The 23,761-nt window shown below is 40.0% G+C and overlaps 1 protein-coding gene across 3 annotated transcripts; it reads left to right on the plus strand.

The window, feature by feature from the left end:
- Positions 1-249: 249 nt before the first annotated feature.
- Positions 250-21,025, plus strand: ppox (protoporphyrinogen oxidase). 3 transcript variants are annotated; one of them, XM_028030779.1, is made up of 13 exons: positions 250-346; positions 4,078-4,168; positions 8,638-8,772; positions 9,307-9,422; positions 9,936-10,068; positions 14,376-14,520; positions 15,059-15,252; positions 17,907-17,967; positions 18,168-18,286; positions 19,162-19,275; positions 19,876-20,025; positions 20,105-20,147; positions 20,234-21,025. In XM_028030779.1, the coding sequence occupies exons 2-13, from the start codon at positions 4,085-4,087 to the stop codon at positions 20,368-20,370; spliced, it is 1,431 nt and encodes a 476-aa protein (XP_027886580.1). In that variant the 5' UTR covers positions 250-346; positions 4,078-4,084; the 3' UTR covers positions 20,371-21,025. The 3 variants fall into 3 exon arrangements, with proteins under 3 accessions (XP_027886580.1, XP_027886581.1, XP_027886582.1); XM_028030780.1 differs by having other exon boundaries at positions 20,105-20,143; XM_028030781.1 differs by lacking the exon at positions 4,078-4,168 and having other exon boundaries at positions 256-346.
- The last annotated feature ends 2,736 nt before the right edge of the window (positions 21,026-23,761 follow it).

Consider the following 23,761-nt stretch of genomic DNA (forward strand, 5'->3'; position numbering starts at 1 on the left):
GGTGGTAAAGCACATCTAAATGTTGCTTGCCAAACGCAATAACAATGAGGAAAGGAAGAAGAAGAAGAAGAAGTAGTAGTAGTAGTAGTAGTAGAAGAAGAAGAAGTAGTAGTAGTAGTAGTAGAAGAAGAAGAAGAAGACTGTTGAGGGGGGTGTATATAGTTAGCGTCCCGATCCACACTCCATTCCAGTAGATGGCGGTAATGCACATCTAAAAGTTGTTTGCCAACCGCCATAAAAAAGGAAAAGAAGAAGAAGAAGAAGAAGAAGAAGAAGACTGTTGTATCAGCTTTCCTAATCGGTCCTTGGAGTGACTCTGACTGTACCTCTGCGGTAACAAGTAAAGGTAACACTCAATGACTGTGTGTGTGCGTGTGTGTGTGTGTGTGTGATGCCTATATTTGAGCGATATCTGATGCAGTCAGTGGCTGAATTACTGACGTTTATCTGTCTGAGGGTTTTACTGTATTTACAGGCACTCACTGTCGGCTCTAATACAAGGCAGCTGAAATGTTTTTGTTTATTGGCTGTTTATCACCGTTTGTCTCGTGACAACTAAAATAATTACAATAAGCTGTGAACGGTTTATTCATATAGCTTTATATGTTTGACGGGTTACTCAGTTTAAACGAAGTTGGCCTCTGATTTGATGCTTGATTAAAGGTGCATTCCGCAGCATTTCATGGCTACCTTTAATATCCAATAGTTTGATATGTAAAGTTTGTACCCTACCCAACCCCGAACAGGTTTACTTATTTCTCATGAGAATTTATTTACCTTTTGTGCTTTTGTGAGGAATTAAAAGAAAGAAGATTTTCTTTAAAAATCCGTTTCTTTTTTTAAATTTTTTATCATGAAACCGCAGTTATTAGCCTGGCCGTTGCTTTCCTCCGGCCACCGTGCAGCAGTTCCGGGAGGAGAACGGGTGTCGTACTTCAGGCATCGCGTTAGTCATTTTAAGGATGCTTATTGGTCGGACATAATCATCAATCAATGAAATCCCCCCGGAATAAACTTAAAAATCGGATGTTATGCTGCTGGCATTTAGCAACAACTCAGAGGGAGAGCGATGCGCAACATAATCAATCACCTAGGCGGTGAATAAAACATAATTTGCCCCGACAAATTTTAATAATGGAGGTAATCAAATCATTCAAGGAAATCGTTACAGCCATACTTTATTTATCAAAAGAAGTACAAACAAGTATGGCAATTCACAATAGTGTAAATCACAGGTCTCAAACTCCAGGCTTGAGGGCCACAGTCCTGCAGTTTTTAGATGAGCCACAAGTACAAAACACTGGAATGAAATGACTTAATGACCTCCTCCTTGTGTAGATCAGTTATCCAGAACCTCAATGACCTAATTATTCTGATCAGGTGGTGCAGCAGAGGCACATCTAAAGGTTCCAGGACAGCGGCCCTCCAAGACTGGAGTTTGACACCCCTGGTGTAAATCTATAGAGACATGCAAATGAGAACACAAAAGCTAAACAGATTTAAAGAAGAAGAATAATAATAAAACCTACAACAATTGGTAAATATTTTAGGATGAAGATTAACGTGTTGGCGGGCAATTCTATTAACATTTCATACAGATCTACTTATGTTTAAATATATTTCAGAGATTTCAAATATAATTAGAATTCGGATTAAAAAAAATCTAAAATTGGGGACAATCTTGGCACTTTTGTTTATGAATTAAGAATTTTTCTAGAGAAAATATCCTTTTTTTAAATTGTTTTTCAACAATACTACAAAAGTTGCCATATCTCTAGAAATAGATTCAGAAAATGCAATTTTTGGTTTGATCCACCTTTTTAAGTAATTCCAAAATATTTTGGTTTTGTTGCATTCATAGAACACATGGAGTATTGTTTTTATGTCTCTTTCACAGAATGATCTTTTATTGTCATCGATATTAAAATGATTTCTTAGTAGCTCTTTGGATGGGTAAATTGTATTTAAAATTTCAAAGTGTGTTTCATCAGCATTAAGTTGTAGGTTTTAAATATAGGATGTTTAACTTTTCAATTTTGTTTCAGATTTGTTAAGTATGCTGTTTTTATTAATTTTCAGAGGAAATAAAGTTTTGTTTAGACAGCCTCTAATTGTGAAGTTATTGAATTTTTATCAGCAAATGATATTCCACTAATTAATTGTGGGAATAGGATGATATGTTATTATATTTTGAATCTGACTGATACATTGTTTTGGTAATGCTTTAAGAAACAGGAACCAACCAAACATTAGCCAAGTGAGTACAGTAGAGACCACATAGGATAACAAAATGCTTATTCAAGTTATTCAGAAACAAAATATTGCTTTAATGAACGTTAATTATTTGAGAATGAACACTGAGGTTTGAAAGATGGATGTGAGAAGTATTTAATCACATGCTTTCATTTAGATAGATTATTTGAAGTCTTTTGTTCTTAGTTTTTTTTTAACACTTGGAACTGGAAGAGATCAAAGATGAGCTGCGAATCAGATGCCAACATCAGTGTCCCAACTTTGTTTTGGTTTAGTAATTACTATTACAGCTACTATTGTGATGATTATGAAGGTCTGTGGTTTTTGTCTACTGTTTCTTCTGTATTTAAATAGATTTTCATGAAACATGATGTAATGAAATTGCAGCCTTTAACCTAACGAACAAATAAGCTATCAGACTGAATAATGACACATTGAATATTTAATGATAAAATCTGTTGTCATTCACCACAAAAATAGTTTGTCAGATGTGTGTGGTTGTGTTTGCATGTGATAGATTAGATAATTATTTCTCGATTATTTCCTGTCACGTTCCTCTCGGTACCATACATTTTTTCTCATGCCCTCCAATCCCAATGCCCTTTCCTCCCCCGAATTAAAATATTTTGCAAATTTGATATCATTTACTAATTTATCTGCATAAACCACTGGCTCCAGCATTGTATGACCTGGAGTATGAACAGTTTGCTTGTTCTGATGATCAAAACAGCTGTTTTGTTGTTCAATAGTCTCCAAACAATTTCCAAGTTCAGTTTATTAAGTCAGTCAGTAACATTGAATCAAAACTCCTCAGTCTGAGAGAGAAAAAGTACAAATAATTCACTGGGATGTGTTTTTAGACTTAACACAGTAAAACGTTTTAAAACTGTAAACATTGGTTACTAGTCAGCTTCTTCAGCTTTTTGTTTTTCACAAGTCATGTAGTTATTTTAACATTTATTGTGCAAAATTTGCAGCAATATTTCAGCTTGTCAGATGAGAAGAGATGAAAAGTGTATAACATTTTGCATTAACTGTAAAAAGGTAGACTTTGTCTATTTCCTGGTCTTTTTCTGGGAGCTACAGTTACTTATGATGGAAACGGGACAGACTAAGAGTTTTTTGATTTGTGTTTTAAATATGAGTAAAGTTGTACTAGAATAAAGGTGTACTTTTATAACTCTTTCATTTTATGTGCTAAAATGAGGAATGCTGAGGATCCTATAAAGTTATAGTTGGTTTTGGTTTTACAACTAAGGAAATATCTTTTGACATAAAAAATTCAAATTATCAGCCCCAAGACTTTGAAATGATTAAACAACAACATGACCAGCTCAGCAAGTCTGGTTCTTTCTTTGAACGGTTTGCTTACAGCTCCTGTGATATGAAATTACCTTTTGGACAGATGTTAGTAGTTTCTCTAGACGTATAAGGCCCTGCAAGGAAGACAAGCAATGTATTGCTGTTTGTTGATTTCTATTTTTTATGTATTTGTCTGATTACTGGAGAATTGCATCGTATTAAATTTGGTAGATGTTTGTTTATAAGAGGGGAAGCAACTCGGTTTGTTGATCAAAACACAAATGCTCTCAGCTAGTCGGCTCCAAAATGACATCAAGCTGATTTTTGTAAAAGTGGACAGCAGGACTGACAGTTGGTTGCAGGAACTAGACCCCTGATAATCTAACAAGGATAAAATTCATATCATGGCCACCAGGCCTTCTTAAACAGACACACCCTGCCACACCAATCAGCTAGATTCTCTCGCCTGCTGTACTTTTTGTGTTGCAGTTCTGTTTTTATTGGATGTTGTTGTGTTTTCAGTCAGCCAATGAAAACAGTAGCAGTCCTCGGAGGAGGTATCGGGGGTTTGGCTGCCTCTTTCTACCTCTGCAAGAACCCCCAGGTTGCCAAGGTAACGCACCAAAACATTCACATCCAAGGATCACTAATCAAATTCAGTGTTAATCAACCAGTGTGAGTATGGTTGCTCTCTAAAATGAGGACCTTTGACAGTTTGCTCATTCTGAATGCCACTGGGTTGTAGTTTCTTCAACATGGCATCAGATTGAAAAGGCAGCAGCAATTGTTGTTGCCCATCAGCTTCTGATTGGTTATAAGGCCATATTGAAACTATTTGAAGTTCATCGTTCTACAGAAAACTTAACCAGTGCTAAAACTTAAGGTTCAGCTGTTGATCATGTCAGCAGAAGAGAATTCTCCCCTAAGGTGTTTCAGTCTGGACTGGCCTTCGTTGGCATGTCCAAGGTTCCAGTTCAGGACAGAACAGAGCCAAAGTTCTTCTATAAACTCTGGAATGATGTTGAATACGTAGTGTGATGTTTTTGTTCAGGTTTTTTTGATCAACACTTTTTTCCATTTTGACTTTCTTTATCCAACTTATGTAACCTATGTCAAATTTGGCAAATGATTTTCTGTTTAATTAAATATGTAACCATATTTAGAATTCTTGTGGCACTACCTTTTAACTTTCAGTAATGTCATGGGAAACAAAGTATTCACACCCCCGGCAGACTGAGTTTGAACATTTTCATTCAGTCAATGACGATGTTGATCTTTCTCTAATAGGAAGCAACACGGCCATCTCACAAGATGATGCAACGTAAAGGGAATATCAGCTTTGATTTGTCTTTTATTTAATATTTGATTTAAAAAATGATGTTTCAAAAATATTTTACTTTTTATCAATCATTTCGAAAAATCTTTTTTGACATTATGTTGATCAAATCCCTTCTTATAATTGCTTGTTTCCACTACTTGTTAAATCTTTGGGGATGAGTGATGAAGGCCTCTGAACCATCAACCTAATCTTTATCTCCCTCAATCAGATTCAGTCAGGACTCTTACTATGACACTCCCAAGCATTATTATTACTGCCACGGTTATGAACAGGATCACCGCCAGGAATCTTGGGCCTCATGACAAAAAATTAAATTGCGCCTCCCCTGCGCAGCAGCTGTTACAGTTTCTTGAGTCTATCTGACCCAGATAAAGCATCACAATTTTAAAGGCTTGCAACTGCCTTGCTTTCTTTGGTCCAATACTGATACTAGCACAATATTTAGTGGTCGGGAATTTTACATGCAACAGTCTGCATACAATACAGCAAATCGGCAAATAGCTTGAATTTTTTAAAATTATTAGATTTAGTTTACTGAATGTCTCTCCCCACTTGCAACAGTCACAATGTGCAAAGTATACATAAAACAATCCAGATTTCTCAAAAAATGCTATGTTGTTACATTTTGTTCAGCTGCAGTATAGAACTTTAATGAAAAAATGTTTTCTCCATATTTGTTAAAGTTGTCACCATGTCATGACAGTTTCTATGAGACAGATAATCTGTGAAAATATCAATCTGCTCCACCTGCTCCCTGAACAACTATTGCTAGCTAAAGTAATGCTAGCAATAGCAATAGTCTGATTGGTTGTTCTGACCAAAAACAACCAATCAGAACCAGGGGGAGGGTCTTAGTGCTGTCAATCAACTTCATTCACTCACTGCTAAATGTGCTAATGGTGGAGAAACAACTTATTGTTGCAGGAAAACTGTTTATCTGCTGTCATTGGTAGCTATGCTAATAAAGCTGAGCATTCACAACAGGCTGTGCTAGTTGCAGCATAGCACAGAAAAAGGGGAGGGAGGATGAGATTGTGATTGACGGCACTAAAACCCTCCTGACTGGTTGTAGAAGGCAGAGGAAATATTTTTTTGACAAATTATCTCTCATGCCATACTGTCACAACACAATGACAGTTTTAACAAATATGTAAAAAAAAAAAAAAAAAGATTTTATAAAAGTTACATACTGCATCTTTAATTTCACTCAGGAGAGGACGGGTCAGGAGGGACGTGGCAACAGATGTTTGTAATTTAAACGCAAGTTAAAGTAAAACTGTGTGGACTGGCTGCAGTCCAGCTAAGCTAACTATGCTAACTGGTTAATAATCTCACAGTCTACTCACCTCTTGGAGGAAAAGCTGGGTTACAAAGTCACACTCTTGTCTTTTTCTCTCTCTTATCTCTCTATTTTTTTTGAAAACCTAACTCTATTATTTTTCTTAGTAGCATAGTAACCAGCACAGTGGTTCTGGTTTTCTACTGGCTGCTGCTCACCGAAGCACCAAGCAGGACCAAACCATTTCATGCAGATCCAGGGGGTGTTCAGAGCAAATATACAGTGGGGCAAAAAAGTATTTAGTCAGCCACCAATTGTGCACGTTCTCCCACTTAAAAAGATGAGAGAGGCCTGTAATGTTCATCATAGATATACCTCAACTATGAGAGACAAAAGGAGAAAAAAAAATCCAGAAAATCACATTGTCTGATTTTTAAAGAATTTATTTGCAAAATATGGTGGAAAATAAGTATTTGGTCAATAACGAAAGTTCATCTCAATACTTTGTTATATACACTTTGTTGGCAATGACAGAGATCAAACTTTTCTGTAAGTCTTCACAAGGTTTTCACACACTGTTGCTGGTATTTTGGCCCGTTCCTCCATGCAAATCTCCTCTATAGAATAGAATTACTTTATTCATCCCAGCAGGGATTTTTTTTTTTTTTAGAATAAAATAGCAGTGATGTTTTGGGGCTGTCGCTGGGCAACACGGACTTTCAGCTCCCTCCAAAGATTTTCTATGGGGTTGAGATCTGGAGACGGGTGAGGCCACTCCAGGACCTTGAAATGCTTCTTACGAAGCCACTCCTTCGTTACCCGGGCGGTGTGTTTGGGATCATTGTCATGCTGAAAGACCCAGCCATGTTTCATCTTCAATGCCCTTGGTGATGGAAGGAGATTTTCACTCAAAATTTGACGGTACATGGCCCCATTCATTCTTGCCTTTACACGGATCAGTCGTCCTGGTCCCTTAGCAGAAAAACAGCCCCAAAGCATGATGTTTCCACCCCCATGCTTCACAGTAGGTATGGTGTTCTTTGGATGCAACTCAGCATTCTCTCTCCTCCAAACACGACAAGTAGAGTTTGTACCAAAAAGTTCTATTTTGGTTTCATCTGACCATATGATATTCTCCCAGTCATCTTCTGGATCATCCAAATGCTCTCTAGCAAACTTGAGACGGGCCTTGACATGTACTGGCTTAAGCAGGGGGACACTTCTGGCACTGCAGGATTTGAGTCCCTGGCGGCGTAGTGTGTTACTGATGGTAGCCTTTGTTACTTTGGTCCCAGCTCTCTGCAGGTCATTCACTAGGTTCCCCCGTGTGGTTCTGGGATTTTTGCTCACCGTTCTGGTGATCATTTTGACCCCACGGGGTGAGATCTTGCGTGGAGCCCCTGATCGAGGGAGATTATCAGTGGTCTTGTATGTGTTCCATTTTCTAATAATTGATCCCACAGTTGATTTCTTCACACTATTGCAGATTCAGTCTTCCCAGCCTGGTGCAGGTCTATAATTTTGTTTCAGGTGTCCTTTGACAGCTCTCTAGTTTTGGCCATGGTGGAGTTTAGAGTGTGACTGTTTGAAGTTGTGGACAGGTGTCTTTTATACTGATAACGGGTTCAAACAGGTGCCATTAATACAGGTAACGAGTGGAGGACAGAGGAGCCTCTTACAGAAGAAGTTACAGGTCTGTGAGAGCCAGAAATCTTGCTTGTTTGTTATTGACCAAATACTTATTTTCCACCATATTTTGTAAATAAATTCTTTAAAAATCCAGAAAAATGTGATTTTCTGGATTTTTTTTTTCTCCTTTTGTCTCTCATAGTTGAGGTATATCTATGATGAACATTACAGGCCTCTCTCATCTTTTTAAGTGGGAGAACTTGCACAATTGGTGGCTGACTAAATACTTTTTTGCCCCACTGTAGATGTGTGATTTTTGGGAGGGGTAACATTAGATTTTTAGACTTAGACTTAGACTTGTACTTTATTGATCCCTTGGGAAGACTCCCTCAGGAAATTGAAGATTTCCTGGGGGAGTTTTTATTGCCTTAATAAAATTGTTTTTATTGCTAAAAACAATTTTGAAAAACACAACAGTAGTTGACAGGGCCCCAATTTTTTTTCTATATCTTTTTTTTGTGTGTGTGTGGGGGGTGTCAGTCAAGGGCCTTTGGAATTGTCCTAACTTTCCCCTTCTGTACCCGTCCCTAAGTTATGAATAATGGAATAATATGTGGCAGCTATTCTATTGGCCGTCAGGAATGGTCAATAAAGTAAACTGCTGCCTTAGCTACAGTAAATAATTTTTTGTACTCTAATTTAGTTTTGAATGTCCAGTTGTTCACTATTAGTGTTTGTCAATATTCTACTCATTTAAGTTCAAGTGCAATTTTAGGACAAGGTTGAAGGAAAATGAATGAAGCCTACAATGCATTAACCTGACATCAATCACCAGGTAATCGTTCTGGAGTCCAGCAGTCGTTTTGGTGGTTGGCTGTGGTCACTGAGGCGGTCTGATGGGGCCGTGTTTGAACTGGGACCAAGGGGGATCCGACCTGCTGGGGCAGTGGGAACCAACACACTCAATATGGTTTGTAACACCTAAGTGCTACATACCATTTGCATCATAAACTAATAGAACAATGTTTACTGCTACAGTGGACTTAATATGGATTTGAGAGTCCACTGATTAAACTTTAGGAACATTAATTTAATTAATTGATGTAGAAATGCTAAAAGATTTCCATCATATTAGACCTAACAGCCTCTAGACCGGTAACTGTGTCATAAGACGGGAAACGTCTGGTCTGGTTGCTCATTGGTTGATGGTCCTTAGGCAGGAGAGTGTATCTGTCCTGGCCTGTTTTCCTGTTCAGAGAAAATTCTCTCATAACTGTGAGATTCAGTGCACAGGTTACATCACAGAGAAACTGATTTAAAGATCCTTCTTGTCAGTGGCAACTTCTCTCCCCACCATTAGCAGCATTCTATAAGGACTTTACTATTTTTTACTCGGTCGTTGTAACCGGAATTCAGGGAACAAGAGACTTAAAGAAGCTTAAAGATTAATTAAACTCTGAGAACTTGATTAATTTCAGCATGAATTTGATGTTTGTTTTTGCAGGTGGAAGATCTGGGTCTGGAAGGAGATATTCTTCCAGTTTCCTACAATCATGTTGCCTCTAAGAACCGCTATCTGTATGTCAATGGACAGCTCCACAAGTTGCCTTCTGGAATAAGGTAAAGAAATTAGGAGCCAAGATATCACCTTGAAGATTTTAAAGAGGAAGAAAAAAAGATCAAGAATTGTTTTGTTAAGCTATATGTTCACTGCAGTTCAGATGATTCTGGGAACACAAGAGCAAAGATTCTGTGTCAGACAACCATTAAACACAGATAAAACTTTTCAGACAGAACTGATATGATTCTTGCCACTGCTTAGCATCAAGCACACAAAGATCCAAACTATTTTGATATTTGGAGTTCAGTTTACTGGTGTAAGAGGTACATTCTGCAGTTTGAAATGATATCACAACACTACAGCTTTAAACAGCATCCATCCATCGTCTACAGCTGCTCCAGCAGTCATTGGGTGAGAGGCAGGGTACACCCTGGCAGATCACCTGTCTTAAAAAAAAAACATGAAACCCATGCTAAGCTCTGTAAAATCTCAATCAGTCTTTCATCTCTAACATTCTTTATGTTAGTGGCTCTTTAATCACATTCACTCTCCCTCCTTGCTTTTTGTTACAGTGGAATTTTGAAAACAGTCCCTCCATTCTCCCGCCCCCTTCTGTTCAGTCTCCTCACTGAGATCTTGGTAAAGAAAGGAAGAGAAGAGGATGAGTCCATTCATTCATTTGTCTCCAGGAGGCTTGGAAAGGAGGTAAGGGGTCCAGAACTACTTTTCTGTTGCTGCATCAATCATTAAGATTGTTCTTTTATAAGATCTAAACCTGTTATTATTTTATTAAACATTTTTAATTTCTCCAGACTGTCATGGTTTCTTGTTCACCACAGAAACCTGTAACTTTGTTGACACAAAGTTTGGTCCAGCTCTGACTTTGTGGAAGTTATTGCACCCTCATCTTTTATGGAGAGCAATTAGACTTTGAGGTTTAGCCACGCTCACATGGTTTGATGAAGCAAAAAGCATTTGATAACTTTTGATCTCCAATGCCTTAAGACTATACTGATTCAAAATGAGGTCTACAAGTCCAAAGCTGTGAGGAATTTGCTCAGACATGTGGGTAAAGAAGAGAAAATGGCAGCTTTGATTCAAATTTGCCAGGGTTGAACCCTCAAGCTGAGGGTTCAGCCTCAGGGCCAAGGGTTTAGAAGCCGGTCTAAACGGTCTTTGGGTTTAGACCAAAGGCTTACCTTGGCTTCAAGAGACTATTTTTGTAGGCCTCAAAAGCATGGCTTGGGGCTCATTGTTTCAATGCTGGTACAGGGCACTGTGGAGGTATTTTGCCACAGCCACCAAATATTTGCATACATATCTTTTTAGGTGTTGGACTAACATTCTTCATGTTTAGTTTGGTAAAGATCAGTTCATGTGAGATTAGAGCTGACTTTACCACGGCCACACCCTCTAGTTAAAAATCTGTGTTGGATACCAAGTGGAAAGGTGTGAATGTCCACCAGAGAGGAAAGAGGACAACCAATGATCCTCTGAGCTGCTTTTACGACCCTCTGCAACCTCATCCTGTCTGTAACAGTGCAGCTGCCATACCATACTGTGATGCAGTATGTCATCAGGATCTGCATGGATGAGCGGTAGAAAGTCAACAGCAGCTTGGAGTTTAGTTTGTGCTTCCTTCCTCAGGAAGTGTATGTGCTGCTGAGCCTTCTTGATGACTGCTGTGATGTTATCAGTCCAGGAGAGGTCAGCAGAGATGAGGACGCCAAGAAACCTGAAGGTGTGGACCCTCTCCACACTCGGCGTTAATGTAGAGAGGAGCTGGGTCGATGCTGAGCTTCCTGAAGTCCACGATGACCTTTTTGGTTTTCTTGGTGTTCAGAGTGAGGTTGTTCTCTGAACACCAGGCTGCCAGCTTCAGGACCTCCTCTCTGTAGGCTGCCTCATCACCCTGTGAAATGAGTCTGACCACTGTGGTGTCATCAGCAAACTTGACAGTGCGGATGTTATTGTGGGCTGGACTGTGCGTGAGTATAGAAGCTTAGTGTAGAGGGATGAGTATCGTTGATTGTAGGCGAGGTGGGATGACTGCCTTACTGAGGAAGAGGTAAAGATCCTGGTAAAGATGGGTACAAGCTGGTAGGGCACACTCTGAGCACTTTACCAGTTACTCTTTCTGGGCTGGCAGCTTTCTTGGCATTCACTGCCAGAAGCAGCCGCCTGACATCATGCTTCTGTACAATGAGTTGAGTGGTGAAGGAAATGGGTGGGTTGGGTTGAGGAGCAAAATGGTTCTGCTGGTAGGTTTCAAAACGGGTAAAGAAGTAGTTTAGCTCCTTAAATTTGATTGATACCGTAAAATACCTAGGACAAGTTCATCAAAGTTTGACACGCAAAATCACTAAAACACAAAATGGCTGATTTCCTGATTGTTTTTAGGACATACCTCCTAAAATTTTTTTACTCAACTTGGAGAGACCTCTATGTGTAGCTAACTTGAATTGTCTTCAATAAATGGGTTGGCCTGCCTGAGGTTAGAGGGCACTGTTTCACCATTTGGCCATTCCCATTTTTATGAATTTCATTGTAATACAGAAAATTTCATAGAATTTTGTGCAGATTAAGTTTTTGAGTATGTTTAGGCCCCCCAAAAACATGCTTCATTTAACAAAAGAAAATACACTGCCTGGCCAAAAAAAAAGTTGCCACCTGGATTTAACTAAGCAAATAGGTACAAGGCTCCTATTGGATAAGTACTGCATAGGCGATTATCTTTCAGCTGGCAACAAGTTATTTAACCCCAGCTGATGCAATGAGTAACTCCTCATTTCTTAAACAACCATGGCATAAGACACATCCTGTGGTCGTGGAAAAGACGTTAGTCTGTTTAAGAAGGGTCAAATCATTGGCATGATTCAAGCAGAGAAAACATCTAAGGAGATTGCAGAAACTACTAGAATTGGGTTAAGAACTGTCCAACACATCATTAAAAACTGGAAGGATGGTGGGGAACCATCGTCTTCCAGGAAGAAATGTGGTCGGAAAAAAATCCTGAATGATCGTGATCGGCGATAACTTAAACGTTTGGTCAAATCAAATCGAAGAAAAACAACAGCAGAACTCAGGAGTATGTTTAATTGTGAACGCAAAAGCATTTCCACACGCACAATGCGAAGGGAACTCAAGGGGTTGGGATTGAACAGCTGTGTAGCCGTAAGAAAACCTCTAATCAGTAAGGCTAACCAGAAAAAAAGGCTTCAGTTTGCTAGGGAGCATAAAGATTGGACTCTGGAGGAATGGAAGAGGGTCATGTGGTCTGATGAGTCCAGATTTACCCTGTTCCAGAGTGATGGGCGCATCAGGGTAAGAAGAGAGGCAGGTGAAGTGATGCACCCATCATGCCTAGTGCCTACTGTACAAGCCTGTGGGGGCAGTGCTATGATCTGGGGTTGCTGCAGTTGGTCAGGTCTAGGTTCAGCAACATTGTGTGCCCAAAGAATGAGGTCAGCTGACTACCTGAATATACTGAATGACCAGGTTATTCCATCAATGGATTTTGTCTTCCCAAATGGAACGGGCATATTCCAAGATGACAATGCCAGGATTCATCGGGCTCACATTGTGAAAGAGTGGTTCAGGGAGCATGAGACATCTTTTTCACACATGGATTGGCCACCACAGAGTCCAGACCTTAACCCCATTGAGAATCTTTGGGATGTGCTGGAGAAGGCTTTGCGCAGTGGTCAGACTCTCCCATCATCAATACAAGATCTTGGTGAAAGATTAATGCAACACTGGAGGGAACTAAATCTTGTGACACTGCAGAAGCTTATTGAAACAATGCCACAGCGAATGCGGGCTGTAATCAAAGCTAAAGGCTGGCCAACAAAATATTAGAGAGTGTGACCATTTTTTGGTGGCGACTTTTTTTTTGGCCATGCAGTGTATTTTCAATTATAATAGGCCATCACAGCGCTTTCATTGTTTATGCCTCAAAGCGACAAGAAGAATTGGGCATCCCTCACACAGAGACGGTGCTACAACCTGTGGGTTTCTGGCTCCGCCTCCTTAACATGTTCACTGCTTGGCTGGCAGTACCTGCACAGAGCCACTAAATTGTGCTTTTTGCAATCCTTGAAAAGGACAGCTGGCCAGCTGCAGTCAGTTATCAAACAGAAATCAGATCTTGCTTGTTGGTGTTTGACTGATTTCTGGTTCAGTGGTGAAGGACTGTGAGAACGACAACCAAAAGTGGAATACTTAGGGGCGCTGTGGTGTTGCAGGGGTAGAACACAACTCGCATATGGAGACCTTAGTCCACGATGCAGCCGTCACAGGTTCGAATCCTGGTCTGATGACCTTTGTTGCATGTCTAGCCCCTCTCTCATTACCCACTATCCTGTCTGATCACTCTTAAATAAAGGCCACAAAAACCAATAAATCATTTTTTAAAAATTGAATACTTCCTGTAATATACATAATAATGTGATATAACTCAGCTGTGCTTCACTGGACCGGTTTGGAGCTGTTATGAGAGGGCCTGAAACAGATCCACCATTAAGCATGCCACCAAATGGCTGACTTCCTGTAAGCTTTGAGCTGTGGGTCCAGGAGGCTTTTTGACTGGGTCAACAGCTTAATGGGTTTTAGTTGTGTTTTTAATTCCATAATTCTTAAGTAAAACAAGGCAACCATCACTCTTGCATAATATATTAATGAAAATGTGCTTTAAGGTTGACAAGAATTGTAGTAGGAAAATTTGGTGAAGTTTACATGAATGAAGATGACTCTCCAATGACTTTGGAGTGTTTGAAGCCGATATCTTCAAATTTGCCAGAGATGTTCATCAAAGCACAACATAGTGCAAAAATATCAAAATTGCCAACTTCCTGTTTGGTATACAGTACATTGCCATGAGACTGCTTTTGACTTTCTTTTTTACAGAATTTGGTTCCATTGATTTATAATGGAGAATAAAAAACACCACGCTTAGATCTAATCAAATCGATGAAATCTATTTGTGCTATTGAGTTGTTTTCCTCTGTGTTTAGTTGGCAGACCTAGCTATGGACAGTGTGTGTCGGGGTGTGTTTGCGGGGGACTGTAAGAAGCTGAGTGTGCGCTCCTGCTTCCCTTGGCTCTACATGGCTGAGCAGCAGAGAGGTTCCCTGACTCTGGGCTTCCTGCTGGGCTCAGGTAAAGCACACGCCTCACTTCCTTTTCCCTTCAGGTTTCAGGCATATCTTAATAATACCTTATGGATGATATATTTCCCCAAACTTAGTGGAGTTCTAGGTTGCTTCTAATCAGATGAACAGTATTGGCTTCACAGCCATAAAAACACGATACTTTTCAGTCATGCCCTGTTCATTTCATTTTAGGAAATCACTTTTTTTTTTAAGCTAGTGGATAAAAATGTCATTATTTTTTTCACTCAAATTTGCTTGTTGAGGGAAGTCCATTTTGTAGAGTTTTTCCACTTTTCTTTGTGGCAGATGATGACTATAAGTTGTCAGTTTTCAACACCATAAGTCAGACTGATGGTGCAACCAGTCTCTGAATGTTCTGTAAAATTACATGTGTTGTGGTAAACCTGACATGAACTGCATGTTTTGTGACATATTATGTATAGATGTCTGATACTAATTTGAAAAATAATCTTTTTTCTGCCCTCATATCAATGTGATCTTCATAGTTTTAATTAGAATAAAATGATATGTTTGGAACCCCCCAGGTTCAGCACCTGTGATTGTTCCTGGACATCTGGCTCAGAGAGCGAAGAGAGAGGCCTGGGCTCAGTGGTCTCTAAAGAGGGGAGTGGAAACCTTGCCAGAGTCCATCGCTGAGTTCCTCCAACAGAGCGGCAAGGTGGAGCTGCACAGGGATGCAGCTGTTAGACAAATAATTCCCACAACATCTGGATGGAAGGTTTGTAAGAATATCATGACAACTAGACCTGAATATGGTATTGTAAGCATAGGATTTTATCATCACTATTACTTTGCACTGATGGTTTGACAATGTACAATGTACTTAGAAATTAAGCCCTGTAGTGAAATGGTAAAGAAATGACCTGGGACCAGAGCCGGGCTGACCTGTAAACGGTCTGTACTTGTACAGGACTCTATCAAGTCCAGAGGACTCCAAAACACTTCACACTACATTCAGTTATTTGTACACACATTCACATGTTGATGGTGGTAAGCTACTGGATTTTAGTCACAGCTGTCCTGGGGCAGTTTGACGGAAGCTAAACTGCCATGCACTCAGCGCCACCTGTTGTGTCCTCTGACCCCCACCAGCAGGAAAGGCAGGTGAAGTTCCAGACAGCAAACTGTGAGTGAATTAATGTTGAAATATGGTTATGTAGAAATATTGAATCCATGTTGAAGCCTGACATTGAAACCATATTGAAAGTGGTCGGTGACTTGCATGTAGAATCAACATTAAGGTTTCAACCATAACTGACACTATATCAATATTGATTCAACCATAATCTACATCTGTGTTGGTTGTATATTGATTCACGTATATTTTTTGGTCTGATGGGTCTACATCATAACATACCATTAAAAGTTTCTTCACTGGTGTTAAACACACAATTTTGTTGGCAGATGATGGGTATCATGATGTTCAAAGTTATCTTACATTACCTTATTTCCAAAAATGTGTGTACGCAAACTTAAAAATGACATGTTAATGTAATATGGCATTAATATTCCATATTATTTAAGAAAAGAGGCGTAGATCTGTAAACATATTTGACTCCTTTGTAACTGTCAGAACAACAGGAAGAACAGCGTCCATGAGGATAAACCTTGTACTGTATGAACCAGACAAACAGTATGTGTTGGGGTAACCCAAGTTTGACTCTGGTTGGTGCCACTTTGGTTCCTTGATGCCTTCCTCCCACTCTGGTACATAACAAAGCCACTTCTTTACAGTTTTGCTGCAGTCTTTGTCAGTCTGCGTTGGGTCAAACTGCTGAGCAGCAGCTGAAAAACACAAAAATAAGAGTGAGGAAGGCGCCGGTTAGAAAGATGATAAACATTTGAAACACATTGAACTATTAAATAGTGTACTGGTTATAGGTCTGAGAACATACACACAAACTGTACGGTCCATTTATACACTCAGTTACATTAATAAGGACATGCCAAGGAATATTCATGAATATTTAACTTAATGTTAGTCGACATATAATCACATTTACCTATGAAGCTGCAGCATAGGCACAAAACAATGCAGTTATTTTTCAATAAACACAGTTAAGATCAAAGTAAGATCACCAAACATTCTGCAAAAAGTTCTCAGAATAGAATTCAATTCAGAATCAGGTTGCAGACAATCCAGCAGCAAAGGGGCTGTGTGGTTGGGACAAACCACCAGTGGAAAAAGGGGAGGTGGGCCGCGCCACTGCTTGGAATGACTTGTAGATGTTTTTGTGTCAACACATTATGCAGTCAGCTAGTAATAATATTTACAGACAAGTAAGAAAATGCACAGCAAGGAATCACAACCCACTGTCCTCAACATGTAGTGTTTAATTTAAAATGTGATAAACCCCACGTTTTAATAAAAATCTCCCACCCAGAGCTCCAAGAGGAAGACAGGAGGGGATTGGTCTGACAAACAATACATTGATTCAACATTTATTACCAGTTTTTTCCTAACTCTGGTTCTCAAGTCACACTGACCTGCCTGTTTCAGATGTTCCTCTGCTTCAACACCCCATTCAGATGATTGCAATTCAGTAAAACCCTGTTAATCAGCCATCAGTAGAAATCATGAGTGCTGAAGCAGGGGAATGTCTAGGACTTGCAGGGCAGTGTACCTTGAAGACCAGGGTTGGAAAAACACTGGATTTGTTGTTGTCATTTCAGTCATTAGAAATCACCCATAAAACGGGCGTGCCGTGGTGGCGTAGCGGTTAGCACGACCCATGTTTGGAGGCCTTGAGTCCTCGACGCGGCCGTCGCTGGTTCCACTCCCAGACCCGGCGATGTTTGTCGCATGTCTTCCCCCCTCTCCTTCCCCTTTTCCTGTCAGCCTACTTTCATATAAGGGACACTAGAGCCCACAAAAGGGCCCTGGAGGGGTAAAAAAACCAAAATTCACCCATAAAACATTGATTCTATGACATCTTTTCTAAATTAGTTAATTGGCTAGAATTGGATGATCGTTTGATGGTTGATCCACCGTCAGTCGTCGACTTTAACCATGAATTCAACCTTTTTGACCATAATTCAAAATTGAATTAACATCTCTTGCTATCTGGGACACAACAACAGAGATGGATAAAGTGAGAATCAGTAGTAAGATGGAGGGACAAAATCCTTCCAACGTCACCACCACCATGGTGCAGCACGACAGTAACCACGCAGACGGAGTCGGATTCAGACAGTAAATATATGATCCTGTTTATAATCTGGACATGCTTCCTGCAGTAGTCAAGCCTAATCAACTCCACATGTTGACTTGAATTGTCCTGTTCAATAAAAGGCACATTTTGAGAAGATCAATAAGGATTGAAGTACTGTTTCTACATCTATCAGTTTGTCCATTAAACGTTTTATGTGTAGGTCCATGTGGAAGATGGTGTAATATCAGCTGATCACATCATGTCTGCTCTACCAGCTAAAGGCAAGTGGGGACTGTTTCAGTTATACCTGAAGGGGTCATTGATAAACTTACCTTCTGTATGAACAACATAACAGTTACTCAGTTGAATGTTGTCAGTAATTGATCAGAAATTGTAAGCATCTTGCGCTTTAAGTGGTTGTACATATTTAAACCTTTAAGAAACTGTAAATTGTTCTCTTGTACCCCCCTGCTCCCTTCAGCCCTGTCCTGCATCCTGCCCCCCTCCTGCCAGGGTCTTGTCCAGCAGCTGCAGGACATCTCAACAGTAACTGTGGCTGTGGCCAGTCTGGAGTATGAGGGCTCCATCCTCCCAGTAACGGTAAGGTCCTCCAAACCTCCACTGTGCTGTATGTTCAGGCTGTCACACACAGACCTGAATGAATGGGTGATTAAGTAACTTCTGTAGCACCTGAGAGCATGCTGAGGAAGTGTTGCTGTCATTTGAGCCAGTTGTGCTGATTTGGCTGGCCACAGTTAGAAATCAAAAGAGCTGCAGTGCAGTGTGAAGCACGGTGGATAATGCTTCATAAAATGGGATGTTTCTCATATGATGGTTTTGAGTTTATGGAAAACCAGGGATCTAGGATCAGTTGGAGCCCTGAGCCTTCAGTGTTTCCAATTCTGAAGAGGAATGGTCTTCAAATGGCTGTTCTGGGCAAGATGGAGACCCCAAACACACCAATTAGTAAAAAGGATACCAATCCCACACCAAGCTTGTGGCGAGATTATGGTGTGGCCAGCGCAATATGGGTTTTGACCCATTATGAAACTTGAATGACAGTCAAGATTCTGTCTCTGGGAAAATAACAAGAACAAAAAACAAGGAATGCAGAGGAACTATGGAATGTTGTCCAGTCTTCTTGGGCTGTAATGCCTCTTCATAGGTGTTAGAAGCTAGGCAACTTTGTGCAACACAAATCTGTTCAGTTCTTAAAGAGTGCAATAGAAAATGCTAGTTCACTGATTCAGATGATGCATTCATCAGTTTGTTTTCCAGGATATTGCAAGGACACTGCTGTCTCAACATATTTTATTTTCCTAATTTTCTGAAGAAACGTAAATATATTTTTTTCTTCATGTTTGGATTTGAAACAGAATGTGGCATACTGTCAGTGCATGTGTAAAGAGATTGTAGCCATTTTTACTCACTTTTCTAAACACCCTGCTACTATTTTCTGTGTCTGTTGTTGTCAGGGTTTCGGCCACCTTGTTCCTTCATGGGAAGACCCAGGTTTACTTGGGATAGTCTATGATTCTGTTCCCTTTCCTCAGCACAACAGACAGACTGGACAGACAACAAGACTGACGGTACTCACACACACATACACGCACGTGCACATACAGTGGTATATTTTACTATAAATCTGTAATTTCTTATGTCTACTTGGAAAATATGTGACTGGAATTTTAAGTGCAAGTACTTTAATAAGGTACCGGTCCGTGGACCAATTGGTACCAGGCCGCGCAAGAAATAATTAAATATTTCCGTTTTATGTATTGAGTCTAGAGGAGCTTTTATTTTGAAAATCCTTTAACCGGATTCTGTCGGTTACGTCTTGTGCGCCAACATTGAGCCACAAGCAGCAGAATGAGTTACAAACAGCAGCAACAACAGCATCGGTGTCTGTCCTCTCGACGCCCCGCCCCGGTCCGCAGCAAATTTGCAAAGTCTTGACCGGTCCGCACTACTAAGAAGGTTGGGGACCACTGCTCTAAGGGATTTTCATCCAGGATTCTCTCGTTTTGTCAAAGGATTTTCTTATTAAATCTGTTTGTGGTTGTAAAGTGCCATGAAAGTTCAAGGGGTGTAAATACTTATGGAGGACTCTGTATGTATCACGTATGAAACCTTGTAACACAATGCAGTGTTGGCGTGTTGAACTCTGACCTTCTCATCATGTCTCCTAGGTCATGATGGGAGGTGCCTGGTTCCAGAATGTGTTTGGGGCCCCCCAGGCTGTCTCAGCAGACAGCCTCTTAGCGAGGGCCACCGAGGCAGTGTGCTGCCACTTGGGACACTGTGTGGCCCCCAGCTGGAGTAATGTGGCTCTTCACAGGGTACAGCAGCTTCACTCACTCTAGCTTAGGTCCAGTTAGCACTGACTGCTGATGGTTTCATTGCTGTTTACCTTCTCAGGATTGTATACCTCAGTATCACCTCGGACACTTTCAGAGAGTAGGTGAGTGTTGATTTGTGTTTTACATTAAACATTATATATTCATGAAGTCGGGGAAAAACTATTAAGTTTTTTATTTATTTTTTCAGATACCATGCGAGCCTTTATAAAGGACAATAACCTACTGCTATCTCTGATTGGCTCAGCATATGATGGCGTGTCTGTGAATGATGTCATCTTCAGTGGACGGACAGCTGTAGCAGAGTTGTTGGGAAGTGGAGTTTGATGCAACATGAGCAACAGATCAGATTCTCATCTTGAAATACATTAATGGACTTTATTTAATTTTCTAAGAACCCTTCTAATATTTTGCCCCCCCTTTTTAAGGGAATTGTAATTTTATGTCTTTAAAGTGTAACTAAGCCCCCTCTGAAAGCATAACATTTGGACAAATTATGAAATATTCAAGAAAGTGGTGAGAGCCAAGATGCACTCAGGGGTGCTGCCTAATGTGGGGATGGTTGGAGGGGAAAGTGTGGCTGTGTTGACGAAGAGAGAGACACTGTTGTTATAAACTTTGACATTATATTTTTCTACTTGTAATTAAGAAACAAACTAGCGACAAATTGAACAACTTTTTTCTGACTGGTTGCCAGTGAAATTCATCAAGCTGCTTTGCTCCTCAAGCTAACGTAGCTAGCAAGCAATGCAAATTTTTTCTGATAAGAAAAAGACCAAAGGAACCGTCCGGCAGCCTCGCTGTGGACGACTCTGCTGAAAAAAAGTATAAAGGAAGAAAATAAATGTGATGTGATTAATATAAAATGCTACATATTCTTCTCGGAGGAGGGGATTGTAATGAAAGTGTATTATTTTCTAATGAAATCATAATATGTTTGAAAATAAAAAATGTTGCCACAGAGCTTGTGGATTTGAGAAGACACACCTGAAATCTCACAGCCTACATGCGAACATCACAACAAACCCTCTCCATTCTACGGGTTAATTCATTAGCAGCCGGAGTTAAATTAGCTGCCACTGATCACGTTCGTTAACGGCTGCTCTTCTCATGTACAACTAGCTTCTGTGACATTCAGGCTCAGTTTTAGTGACTTGGACAACAAATCACAGGGGAATATTTTTACTTTATGATTTATTGGCTAAGATGACCTATGAAAACCTTTTCTACCTTTTCTCTTCCGAATCAGGCGCCATTGCTACTTTACAACCATGAAAGAACTTTAAGGTGACGCATTAATTGAATGTCCACATCATCGCAATGCCTTTATATTCTGCTTTTAGTGTTTTTTTTGCAGGATCAGTACAGCTGATTTATTTCAGTAGCAGAAATAAGAAAAATCAATCATTTTTATCTTGCACTCACCGGCCACTTTATTAGGTACACCTTGCTAGTACTGGCAAGGTGTACCTAATAAAGCCTTAAGAATCCTTCATGGCAGAGATTCAACAAGGTACTAGAAACATTCCTCACAGTCTGGTTCATAATGACACGATAGCATCACACAGTTGCTGCAGATTTGTTGGCTGTACATCCATGATGCAAATCTCTCGTTCCACCACATCCCAAAGGTTCTCTACTGGACTCAGATCTGGTGACTGTGGAGGTTATTTGAGTTCAGTGAACCCATTGTTGTGTTCAAGAAACCAGTTGGAGAGGATTACTCGGGTAGGCTGTGGTGTTGGCACGATGCTCAATTGGTACTAATGGACCCAAAATGTGCCAGGAAAATATCCCCCACACCATTGCACCACCACCAGCCTGAACCGTTGATACAAGGCAGGATGGATCCATGCTTTCATGTTGTTGACGCCAAATTCTGACCCTACCATCTGAATGTCACAGCAGAAATCAAGACTCATCAGACCAGGCAACTTTTTTCCAATCCTCTATTGCCCAATTTTGGTGAGCCTGTGTGAATTGTAGCCTCAGTTTCCTGTTCTTAGCTGACAGGAGTGGCACCTGGTGTGGTCTTCTGCTGCTGTAGCCCATCCGCCTCAAGGCTCAACATGTTGTACATTCAGTGGTTATTTGAGTTACTGTTGCCGTTCTATCAGCTCAAACCAGTCTGGCCATTCTCCTCTGACCTCTGGCATCAACAAGGCATTTGTGCCCACAGAACTGCTGCTCACTGGACATGTTCTCTTTTTCTGACCATTCTCTGTAAACCCTAGAGATGGTTGTGCGTGAAAATCCCAAATAGATCAGCAGTTTCTGAAATACTCAGACCAACCAACCATTAACCATGTCAAGTTCAAAGTCACTTAAGTCACCTTTCTTCCTCGTTCTGATGCTCAGTTTGAACTGCAGCAGATCGTTTTGGTCATGTCTACATGCACTGAGCTGCTGATTTTTTTGATTCAACATTTGCATTATTGAGCAGTTGGGCAGGTGTACCTAATAAAGTGGCCGGTGAATGACTTCATAACCAGCGACCTTCTCTCCTCTGGTCTGTTTAAAAACTACAGTCTCAGATCAACTCAGGCCTCCAGGACTGACAGCAGCAGAAACAGCAACATTATACCTGTTGGGGAAAAACTAGATTAAATTTGCTTTGAATTGTTCCCACATGATGACAATCATACAGTATGATCCAATTTCCTTTCTGTTTTATACAAATGTTGTTACTGCCACCCGTCACAACATATATTGTGATATAAATTTCATGCCATACCACACATTCCTAATCTATGGTAATTTAATCCTTCTAGCCACGTTTTTTATTAATAGCTTAATATAACAATTGGAATTCATCTTTCATTTGTAACACTTTGGTTTGCTCTCCTTACACAAAGTTTGATTTTCCTTTTTTATCTATTATACTTTTTGCTCATTTTTAGCACATGTGCACTTATGTTGCTGTACTTTATCATAAGGTGTTTTCTTGAATTTTCAATAAAAAAAAAAAAAAAAACTTTTATAGGTCACATTCCAAAGGAACCTCTGTAACCCAGGGCTGCAGGGGTTCCTTCCTTTGGTCTGTAGCGCCCCCATGAGCCTTGATGGGACATAGCAGTAGACGCAGACTACAAACTGCAAAATGTCTATCAAAATTGAATCAACATAGCTGTATTATTCCAATTAATGCTTACCTAGCGTTCTAGTGCTGCAAAATGCAGAACTGTTCTGCAAACTGGATCAGAATCTGACTATTAAATACTAGGACTGAACTGAAGAACTATTTGGACTAACAGACTTAAAGTTCAACAGTTTGTCCCTAAGCAAGCTGAGTTCTTTTGAATTGGCACATTTACAAATAAACTGTTTTAAAGCCAGACTGATGCTATTAAAGTAAAGCAGATAGTGTGCTTTTGCATACAATGAGGTTTTGTATGCATTTTTTTAACCAGGCAAAAAAAAAAAAAAAAGAAAAACTCTTGAGATCAATGTCACACTCGAAGGAGTTTTCCATTTCTTTTAATAAATTCACTCTTATTTGGGCTCTAATATTGCACATTTTTCTCATAATGGCAGTTTTTGGATGCAAGTGTTTTTTAGGAATTTTGAATCATTTTATGTATGCAACAAAACATCAAAGTATACTGAAAGAAAAATTCAGTAAATGTGTCAGTATGTGCAGTGGCTCATTGCTCTTGGTTATGAAACTAATTTAGCTGAACCTGGAACCTGCTGGTGGTGTATGAACAATGAAGACATC

This window comes from Xiphophorus couchianus, chromosome 11 (assembly GCF_001444195.1).
Source record: "Xiphophorus couchianus chromosome 11, X_couchianus-1.0, whole genome shotgun sequence".
Lineage (NCBI taxonomy): Eukaryota > Metazoa > Chordata > Actinopteri > Cyprinodontiformes > Poeciliidae > Xiphophorus > Xiphophorus couchianus.